Here is an 11,621-nt window from a genome sequence, read left to right as displayed (position 1 = left end):
GATGTATGAATGCACCTTCTGTGCTCAGCTGTGACAAACTGACCTTCTTGTCTGCCTACTCAGCCTCCAGAATATGAAAACTATGCCAAGCCTCCCTCACCTCTGAATCTGTCCTCACAGTGCAGCCCTCCATTTCTCTCCCACAGCATATTTGAGCCTTTTATGACAATGCTCATAGACTTTTTCTTTCTTTTAAAAAATCTTAATTGTGCTGAATTAAGAGTCACCAAGATGCCTATACATATGCAAGTGCACTTGAATGTACTCATGTATGGGCACGCACACACACACATAGATACACTAGCATATAATGAATAGAAGGACTTAAGCACGCATATCAATGTAAGATCAACCAAAAGAATATTTTGAAGGTTCAAACAATACTTTCAGTTATTTTCACGGTTGTGGAAACACAGGGACATTATGTAGGGGTTTCTTTTCCCATGGGTAGGCAGTTTATGACTTAAGAGCCATTCATTGCCCAGTCCTATCACCACCTTTCCCCATTGGGTCTCAGCAAAAGTCACATGCTTTGGGTGTCTTTGAAAAGAACTGTGTAAGGTCTCAGCATCTCAGGGGCATCTGCTGCATCCTATCAGGAACTGCGCTGAATTCTCATCCATCGCAATGAGCAACAAATTTCTAGGCACCTGGAAACTTGTCTCCAGTGAGCATTTTGATGACTACATGAAAGCTCTGGGTGAGAAACCCTCCATGGCAAACACCCCTTTAAAGAAAGGCACAAGAGGTTTTCTTCTAACGCTTTTTCCCGGGTGTCTGGGGAATGTCGTGTGGGATGAAGTGAGATCTTCTGTGTCGTTCATGAAATTTACTTCCACCTCATTGGCAGTAAATTATCAGAACTTAACTTAAATGAAGCTATTTAAATGCATGGGACCGAAAGGCAGTTTCACAGGCTTATCTTTGGAGACTTGGGGAAAATATTAGAATTTTAGTCCATCCATATTCTGGGATTTTGTGAAAGCTGGTTTATCAGAAATGAGTAGGCTCATAAGATAAAGAGTTGAATACTAGAAACCACAATTTTAAATTTCAATCTTTATACAAACTAAAGATTCTTTTTTATTTGCTTTGAGTTTGTCCATTATTAAATAATCATGTCTGTGAAGCTTGAGAAAAGAAGCAGCCCCTAGGTGAGGACGTGTGTAACATTTACAAGGGGCTGAGAGCAAAAGAACTGGTCGGCGGCAGAGAGTTCAAATTCAGTCACACTAATGCTGTGTTGGAACAGTGTCCACAGGCAGAAAAGGATGATGGACAGTTTGTTTTATTTTGTTTTTTCACCAGGAAGATTTAGGAACTACAAAATATCAGAAATAAGATTCAATCAAGAATATAAAAAGGAGGGTTTCACTATGGCCATAGCTCCTTATTGACAAAAAATATAGAACAGTGGGGGGGGGGCTGGAGGAGAAGAGAGATTGTCTCATTGAAAGCAACTATGTTTGTAATTACAAACTAAGCTGTTTTTAAGCTTATATGGAACAGAAGTGATTTATTCTGTGGTGAGGGTAGCATTGGGCATAGCAAAGTGGGCAAAACTGAACAGCGTTTGCGTCGTAAACTCTGTAGACACCACTGCTGGAGCGCTACACACTAAAATGCTTGCGTCATCAACATGTTTCTCTGCTCACTGTTGAAACATGGAGGAAGTCCTTGGTAGGAAACCCTGCCATCTACTCATTGAAGGTACTACTGAATACAGAATGTGACCACCATTGTCCCTTGGATATGTTGCCTTGACCCCACAATCTGATATTGCCTTGCTTTTCAGGTGTGGGGTTAGCCAACAGAAAACTGGGAAATTTGGCCAAGCCCACTGTGGTCATCAGCAAGAAGGGGGATTATATGACGATAAGAACAGAAAGCGCCTTCAAAAACACAGAGATCTCCTTCAAGCTGGGCCAGGAGTTTGAAGAAACCACAGCCGACAACAGAAAAACCAAGGTAATGTGTAATATTTGTCCTGAAACTTGGTCCAGTCAACTATCGAGAGACAGGATTATTTCTTCTAGGATTATAGGCAGTGGGGAATGAACATGATGTATTGAGACATCTGACACGCAAACTGAGGCAAGCTAACCTTGAACTTGTCTTTGCAGAGCATCGTGACGCTGGAGAGGGGAGCCCTGCGACAAGTGCAGAGATGGGACGGTAAAGAGACAACCATAAAGAGGAAGCTGCTGGACGGGAAAATGGTCGTGGTAAGTGTAATGATTTCAGCCACATAGGCCGATACTTCCAGCTTCTAGAGCTATGCACGTGGGGACAAGCCCTCAGGCAGATGCGCCTGAATGTTAAGAGTCCTGTGTGACCCATGTGCGCGCATGCGTGGTTACGTCCACGTATGACTCAGCTAAGCCCTTGCGCGCCTGTGTGAGCCGGTCATCTGTGTCATCTGCGTGACTGCTTCATGCTGATTTTGTTGGCGTCTGTTGCTGATTTTGTGGGCGTCGGGGAGTTGAGATGCTTAGTAAGAAGATCCCCAATTCTCGGGACAGAAATAATGCTACATAAATACATTGATTATGCTTGTCTCAAAATGCCCCTTGTTCTTTAGACTATAAATGGACCATAATGCTAAGAATAAAGCCAGAGTTAGTGCTTAACTGGAAAACCATAAAGGATTCATGTGGATTGCGGTGGGTGGGTCACTAAGTCTAGGGGTTGTAACCCACCCGCAATCAGTTACTCCAGGGTCCCAGAGAGGCACTATCTGGAAGATAAATGGGCTAGGAAAGAAGGAGGAGGCTAAGCGGGGGTTCTTGTCAAAGCCTTCGTTTATTAGAGTCCTGGTTGCCGCTTATATAGCCCCTGGAGGAGGGCTTGGGGGGCAGGGCACTGTCCAGGTCCTGTAGGCCAGGAGGTCAGGTGATGATTCTTTGGCGAGGAAGTCCTGAGTTGACACACCTAGTTCCCTGGATAGCTGGAATGTGAGGCGGGTTCGGCTATCAGATAGCAGTTACTTGGGTGTGGGGCAGGTTCTGTCAATAGAACATAATTATGGGTGTGGGGTTCTCTGCAGACTCCCCAGGGTGATGGTTCCTGTAATGACTTCTAGGAGGGAAATGGCTTCTGACAGATTCATATTTAAGTCCATTAAGTGTTAGTTCAAGATTTCCAAGCAGCCGTATCAAAACAATAACATTTAAACAATATTGAAAATATGGATAAATGTCACTTGTTTGGGCTTACAAGAAAAAAAAAAGTATACTTCAAAAGTAAAATATAACCCTGAAAGGCTCAATTATAGAATATTTGCAGTAAAAGTACTTTGCTTCCAATGGTCCATGGGAATTTACCTAAAGAATGTAAAAAATGCAATCTAAGCTGTAAGTTCCGAAGACCTCCTTCAGTTAGCAGATCCGAGGAAAAAGAGTTAAGATGGACTGGAAGGACTGAAGCCTGTGGCTCTGTGCTCACTAACTGGCACATACACACAATCCTCCAATGTTTTGGCTATCTCTCTCAGTGTGTGGTTCTTAGTTTTCGCTTTGAACTAAATTTACCTGGGGAGACAGTTCCAACATGAGGGCCCATTATAGATCAATCAATCAGAATCTCTTAGGGAGTTTATTTAACCACTCACTGGATGAGGCAAATGTAAAAAATCATTTTTTATTTGTCGCTATTCTCCTTGTGAGCAAAATACTAAAAAGTATCTCCAGAAAAAAGAACTATGCCAGAGACCTGCTTAGGCAGGGGCTCAAGTCCAAAAACATGTGGAGTGGGAGAGGGGATGACAGGAGCCAGGGACTGGACACAATCTCAGAGTGAATCAGGATGGTTGCCAGCTGTGTTTATTGAAAAAGGAATATGTCTTTTATATTTTAGATTTGCATATAGGATTGGATGGGAGAACGGGAGCACTGAGCTGGGGTGTGACAAGATCAGGGGTTGAGGAATCTAGCAATGACTTTGACAACAGTCATATGTTAATGAAGGGAAATTAGATTTTTCTTGCCAGAGATAAGGAGAATGACTGCTTTAGTAAGCAAGAACTTTCCTCAAGCCCCCAAAGAAATGGAGATCCTCATCCAAATGCCTGACCTTGGGAAAAGGACTTCTAGGGAGCAGATACTATACTCAAGAACAACTTTCCTTCCTCACAGGGATAAGCCCTGAGCTGTTCCAATGCGTCTGTGTCTTAATCTTACTACCCGGGCCTGTCCCCTCACCACACTCCTGGTGTCTTATTCTTTTCCCATTATAACATCCCATTCTGGTTTCTCTACACTTACTAACTGAAGCCTTGCCCTCAGTGGCCTCAGATTGTGGATCTGAATTGTAGGCATCTTATCCTAGATCAAACATGTCTAGTAAATCTCTAATCTTCCTGCACTTGCTGTATGTAATTAGGAGGGCACAATGGGATTCCTGGTTCCATAGTGTGGCAGGGAATTCTCTCCAGAGAATTATTTTTGTTTAGAGAGAGGCTACCATTGTACATATTTTCATCCTTCAAAACCTGCACAAATTTTTCCAAAGGGGGAAGGCATTAATAGTGAGAATCTTTAAAAACGAAAGTTAAAAAGTACTGGGGAAGTGTGGTCTAATGTTGAAATGCTGGAACTTTGTCAAGCAGTAATGGTCATTATGTGGCCCATGGCATCTCTTTTTTTTTAATTTTGTAATTTAGACATCTAGAAACTATGATGAAGAGATCAAATAGGCTTGTCAGTCACCAGAGAATGACAGGAAGAAGGATAAGAATGAGCACAAAGTCTAGAATAATGCTCAAATTTATAATAAATGACAAAAAGGTTCCTCCTGCGACAAAGGAATTTAAGGAATTTACAAATCTTTCCATGCGGAAGCCAAGGGAGATTGTAACACCATGAATAATTACAGTAATTTGGCCATGTAAGGTCTGCAACCAAAATGTCTGGATTCTATAGGGGAAAGCCTCTGCAGGGAAGGCAACCCAGCCTAGGGCTGGAGAGTCCAGGGAAGAAGGTAGGGTATGTGGTCACACCCTATAACAAACAGCGAGGGACTGAAGGGTGCTGGGATAACCTGGCAGCCAGGTCCAGTTTTGATTTGATATCTTAAACAGGCACCTCTGTCCCAGGTTTGAAATTTCACAAGTCCCAGCCTTTTTGCTGATAATAAATGAATGATAAGGAAGAAAGAATTTGTCTATGTCTACTTCCTGCTGATGCTGGGGCATAGGTGGAATGTTGTCCAAATACCTTTTTGTCCAGGCTCCGCTTGACCGTCTAGAGCTAGGTGTACAATGGAAACTTCTAGCTCCATGGTCCTGATAGCTGGGAGAAGGTAGCCCCAAGACCAGGGAAGGGGGGAGAATTCACACTCCCTCAGGAATAGGCAAGTGAGGAAATAGGCTACTGATTGGCAGTACCTAATCTGTAGTTCGTATGACCTATCTATGAGGTAGATCCAAGTCAGTTTCCTGAAGCCTATAAGAACCTGTTAGAAGACTCTGTATAAAGATTACACAGATGCCTTTAGCACAACAAAAAGCACTTTTAAGTCTACATTTAGAAAACCACCAAAAGAAATGTAAAATCTTGACCTTGTGACTGAATAGGAGCTGTGCTTTACTGGAGCTAGAGTAACAGCTTATCAGAATTCCGTTGATTAGTGCTGAACTCTGGGTTTTATCTGAATTCCGTTGATTAGTGCTGAACTCTGGGTTTTATCAGAATTCCATTGGTTAATGCTAAAACTCTGGATTTTATCAGAATTTCATTGGTTAATGCTAAAACTCTGGATTTTAAGTCTTAATGTAACAACAGCACAGAGAGTGAAGGAATTCTGAGCTGTTTTCCATAAACCTTAAAGCCATCTTCTTTCTTATACTTCACAAATTGCATCCACGTACCTCAAGACACATCTTTATATTTTATGTCCTCAAACCTTTATACACACCGTAAAATACCATCTTAGAACCCTAAAACAAATTTTTAGAGCCTCATAACTTAAGCTTTCCTGTCCTGAGACCTCACATAAACTTCACACCTTATTCTTTTAGTCACTCACTTCAAGACACAGAGCGTCGTGGAAAAGTGAGTTTCTGTAAAGAAAGGAATAGTAAAAAGCTTCGTTGGAATCTGTTTTGTGAGTTTTCTCTTTTTTCAGTAAAAGGTAAACTGTCTGGACCTAGGAGTAGCTCTAGGAAAGCGAGGCCCGAGGCCTGAGTCGTTGAGCGAAGGGGACTAGGAAGGCAGCTGACGCCTAGGGAGAAAGGAGCTGGGCGCTTGCTGCTAGAAAAGCAAACTGTCTCCCAAGATTCCATAAAGACATTGTGATAAAAGGTGTTCTAAACTAAAAATGTTCGAAATCTAAATGTTTCCCAGTGTGTTTTTTATAATTTAAATGTCTGTAAAACTCCACTTTTCTTTTTAAAAAGTGTACAGTCTCTCAGAAATAAAATACTCTATTTTATTCCAAGAGGGGAAACATAGGGCACCTTCATAACCCACCCAAGGCAGAACGGAGCTCCAACAGAGGGAACAATCTTTTCCAAGGGCTTTGGGTCTCCTCTCTGAATTCAACCTGGGCCGCGTTTCACAGACTGCCTTCCAGATCCCAGCCCGCTCTATTTAACTGTGGCTGGGGCTTCTGGTGCCAATCATGGCTCCAGCATCCCCGAAACTGGTAAGGTTCACAGTTGCAGCTGGGCTCTCCTTAGGAACGCTAGCTCTGCCGCACATTCGGAAGCTTCGGCTGCTTCCCTATAACCCCTCATGTCTTAAAAACCAGTTTTACCTGGAAGACTCTTCGTGTTACCAACTCTGGGTTTGAACAGTCTTGCATATAAATGCATGGAGGTGTAGCTTAATGCCTTATTAAACATTGTTTTTAAATCCTATCTTTGTAAACCTTGTTTGCAGGACAGGAATTATCACACAAAAATCTATCCTAATCGAAAATATCTCGGAGACCTGCTGGTGTCTCTTTGGTAGTCGCACCCCACAGGGTCTCCTTTCATTACGATGGCAGTGAAGTCACATGACATCCATCTTCTCTAACCCTAGCAGTGGTGGTGACCAGTTACATGGCTGCCTAAAGATGGGATCAGGCCACACGGTTCTTTTAAGATTCCTATACATAGATTTTAAACTATCAACCCTCAGTGTTACTAGTTTTAACCTTTTTTAAAAATAAATAAATAAATAAATAAATAAATAAATAAATAAATAAACTTTACAGATTTTTAACCATACCCCATAAATTTATAAGTCTTGAAGAACAGAATGTTCACATAAACCAAGTCTAATTTTTTGGCTGTTCTATTTTTTTTCCTTTTCCCCATCAATGTGAGGTGAATCAATCTGACACAGGTCATAGAGGAAACTTCTAAGTAATGTTTTCCACATGAAAAAGACTTCTGAACTCCTGCCAAGCTGAATCCAGTGACCAATAATCTCAGAGATGGTGGCAGCAGAGACACTTCTGTCTCAGCTCCATGCTTGCAACAAAACTTACAGACATGCCAGAAAACATAGACCAGTCCACATACATAAATTACAGATGAAAACTTCCAACAACAAACCAGAAGCAAGTGGTGGGCAATGTCTCACTATTTGCCCTGGACAGAGACTATTGGGGTCCTGTTGAACCCCCTCCATGTCCCAGATAGATCTCACAAAACAGAACCAGACTATGATAATCTAAGTTACACACAAACACACACACACACTTTAAAAAAGAGTTGAATATCACACACACCCTTACACACACAAACTCACACACACAAATGCACACACACCAATGCACGTACACTCATGCGTGCACATGCACACATGTGTATATATACCCCCATGTATGGAATTTTAATTATAAGTTTTTTGTTATATATTAAAGCCAAATTTTGTTGCAAATTATATACATTTTAAACTATAAGCAATATACAGTTGTTGTTTTTTTAAATGTACCTTAAATCACTTTCTTATCACTTTTTTGAGCTTTAAACTCTAGAGACTACATGAGCCTGGGAGATATAAAAGGTATTTTGCTTTGACCCATGACATTTTAATGAAAGTATCCATCCCTTCACATGATGGAGGAACCAGAGGCAGAGGCGGGTCGTCGCTGGGTGCAATTTACAATTTAGTATCAAGGGCCTGGTGTGACATTACAGAGAGAACAAGTTTCCACAGGCATGCTCTCAGACTCTTTAGAGGTGGTGCAGTGTTGATTGTCTCTACCCACCTTATCCCATGTCCCCAGGTCCAAGGAGCCAAGGACTACATCATTGTACAAATTGTAAGAAGGCTGTTAGTTCAGAAGAAGCAACCTTAATTCCTTCTTTCTTACTAGCACTACACAATATCAATAAAAGTCTTCTTTCTCTAAACTCTTTATGACACATGATTCCAGTATATGTCCTCCTTCTCACCCAGCTCTTTCTCTGCTAAGGGGTTTGCAATACCCAAGGTAAGTCCTGTCCACACTGAAGCCAAAGACCAGCAGGATTTTGACCTATGGTTAGAGGAGACACTGTCTATCATGTCAGGGAAGACAGGAGACCAGGCACTTGAGGAAGTTTGTCACGGATATCAGGAAGTAAGGACAGATGAACACTAGAATCCAGCCCACCTCTTCTGCCTTAGTCTAAGGCCATGGTCCATGGAACAGCACTTCGCTATTGTGACCTGTGTGCCCAGTCTTCAGGTCTTCTCACCTCAGCTACCCAACGCAGACTCTCCTTCAGACATGGAGCTTTATTTTATCTTTGTGCGGACTCCAGCTCCCACAAAGCTGGCTACCAACATTAAGCATTATAACTGGATATATCATGGATAGTAACACAGATCAACCTTAAAGGTTTTCCTCAAATGTCAGTGGCCGTAGTTGTGAACTGCTAGAGAACTGACATGTGAATGTTTTATCCTGTCTAAATGTGATCGTATGCATTCATTTAGACCACTGTTTTATTTCATATGTCCTGTTCTCTAACCTGTATTTTACACAGTCAATCTCCCTCTCTTAAGGAATGCATGGTGAAGGGTGTGGTCTGCACCAGAATTTATGAGAAGGTCTGAGAAAATCGCTGCATCATTCAACTGGTGCTTCCCCACCTAAGACTGGCAATCATTCAGAGAGACCCGAGGACCCTGCAGCTGACTTGTCTGGTTTTGCATTTGTCCTGATATGTTCTGTAGGTAAATGTTTAAGTTGAGAATTAACCTAAATTTGTTAATTTAGACATTTTCCGTTTCATCCGTGTCTTACTATGTTAATCCTTCTATATTGACCAGACACAAATAGCCCATGAAAATCACTGTCTGCTAAGTGACAGCCTAGGCTGCCCTCATACTGTTTGAAAAGAAGTAATCAATACTAAAGCAAAGTAAGAATATTGATCTGGGCAGTGATAAATGTCTCCAGGGGCCTGGAAAGGTATGAGGCAGGGGAACCACAAAGAAAACAAAACAAGGGGATGAGCTGTTTTAAACTGGGGGGCTCTACTTTCAGCCAATAGGAGCCACCTCCATTCCATTTTGGCCAAAGTTTTACAATGTACAGACAATGGGATACAAGGCTACCACAGCAATCGAACGTACGATGACAAATGTAGGCGCCTACATAGCTCACATCCTGACCAAGATAAACACATGTCCTTAATCTAAGAAAGCTTCCTCGTCCCCCTCCAAAGGTAATATCTTGTTCTGTCTCGCCCACCAGAAGCACGATGGTGCTGATTTGGTGCTGGATTAGCTTTGCCTAAAATAGAACTAGACCTCATGCATTCATTCTGCTTCCATTTTAAAACCTAGCACGATGTTCTTCATATCCATCCAGATTGTTACATGTAGTAGTAATTTGTTCCTTTTTATTTATGAGTATTATTTCATTGTATAACTGTATCATTTTGGTAATCCATCCTTCTATTGAGACAATTGGGTTATAACCCATGTTTGTATATGGTAAATAAAAGCTGCTACATTCTCATAAAAGATTTGATGAGCATATGACCTCTTTTGTGTTTGGTAGTCGTAAAATTAATGAATTCAGTAATTCTTGATATTCAAGAATGAGAAGCCACTGTGCTTATATAAGAATGAAATTAATGTATAATTGAGTAAATGATAATTATGTGACGGTTCATGCAATCAAATGTTCAAGGTGGAAGACGGTATCTATCTATCTATCTATCTATCTATCTATCTATCTATCTATCTACACACATACACACAAATGAGGGAAGACAGGAAAATCCATGAATAAATGCAAAGCGATCAGTGTAAATCCACGGTTTCCATCATGCTGTGAATAGCGATGTCCCTTACAGTTACACATGTTAAAGTCTTGACACCCTAACTGGTGGGACTATTTTGGTGATGTTAAAAACGTTAGCAGGTGGGGTCTACATGGAGGAAGTAGATCACTGGGGGCATGCCTTTGAAGGTTATCCCAGTCCCCTCCCTCTTTTTATGCCCCCTACCTTCAATGAGTTTGCCTTTGCTATACAGTCTGGGTGTGATGATGCTTCGTGGACCACAGGCCCAGAACCAATGGAGGTAACTAACGGAGCCTTTGGAATTCTGATCTCAGAAGCCACTAGCCACAGCAACCCTCACTCCCGTTGTTTAGACCGGGTGTTTTGTCACAGGGACTAATACAATCTCCAAGCTGTGTGTGCGTTTATAAATAGGTACAATTGTACAAACACAACTACACGTGTATGTGTATGATATAAGCACATACCTGATGTATGTTTGCATGCTTGGGTCTTCTGGTTTTGTTTCCCCAAAGAGCTAGAAGCACAGATACCCCAGAAACATAAGCACGCTTAGCACTCAGAGCTTGTTGTTTGATGTCATTTCTCACTAAAAGGAATGGCTGATTCCACATAAAGACAGAGCAGTACTCAGTGAGATTTTAACTATTTGTGTTTTGTTTTTCGAGACAGGGTTTCTCTGCCTCCCGAGTGCTGGGCCACCACCGCCCAGCTAAGATTTAAACATTTTTATACACTAAAATCAAAAATAATCAAAGAAATGAGAGAAGTGTATTACCTGAACCCAAAGAAACTTCCCCAAACTTGGGACAATTTGGGTGCAAAATACTTGATAAAATCACAAGTTTAAGAATCATTAAAAATCATAATAGCATGAATTTTAAACCACTGGGAAAAAGAGTAATTCAAGACTCTGTGCTGATATTGTGGCTAGATGATAGATGGTAGATAGAAGATGGGAAAGACCACAGAATGCATGAACCGCAGAGGCATGTACCACAGACAGCATGTACCACAGAGTGCATGTACCGCAAACTGCATGTACCGCAGAGTGCATGTACAACAGACTTCTTGTACTGCAGACTGCATGTACCGCAGAGTGCATGTACTACAGACTGCATGTACACTGAGGAAAACAATTAATAAATTGGACCTCCCAAAACTGAAAAGCAAAGGACACAGTCAACAAAACAAAATGACAGCCTACAGAATGGGAAAAGATCTTCACTAACCCCACATTAGACAGAGGGTTGATCTCCAAAATGTACAAAGAACTCAAGAAATTGGTTATCAAAAGAACAAATAATCCAATAAAAAATGGAATACAGACCTAAACAGAGAACTCTCAACAGAGGAATCTAAAATGGCTGAAAGACACTTAAGGAAATGT

At 41.4% G+C, this 11,621-nt stretch overlaps 1 protein-coding gene across 1 annotated transcript; it reads left to right on the top strand.

Moving 5' to 3' along the window:
• The first annotated feature begins 627 nt into the window (after positions 1 to 627).
• Positions 628 to 9,293, top strand: LOC126513377 (myelin P2 protein). Its single transcript, XM_050161738.1, has 4 exons — positions 628 to 700; positions 1,796 to 1,968; positions 2,124 to 2,225; positions 8,982 to 9,293. Exons 1-4 carry the CDS (start codon positions 628 to 630, stop codon positions 9,030 to 9,032), a joined length of 399 nt encoding a protein of 132 aa, XP_050017695.1. The 3' UTR covers positions 9,033 to 9,293.
• Positions 9,294 to 11,621: the final 2,328 nt, after the last annotated feature.

Source organism: Alexandromys fortis, unplaced genomic scaffold, assembly GCF_014885135.2.
Source record: "Alexandromys fortis isolate MF-2015 unplaced genomic scaffold, M_Fortis_MF-2015_v1.1 scaffold_74, whole genome shotgun sequence".
NCBI lineage: Eukaryota > Metazoa > Chordata > Mammalia > Rodentia > Cricetidae > Alexandromys > Alexandromys fortis.
Note: the sequence above shows the minus strand (reverse complement) of the source record. Positions and strands in the feature narration are given on the sequence as shown.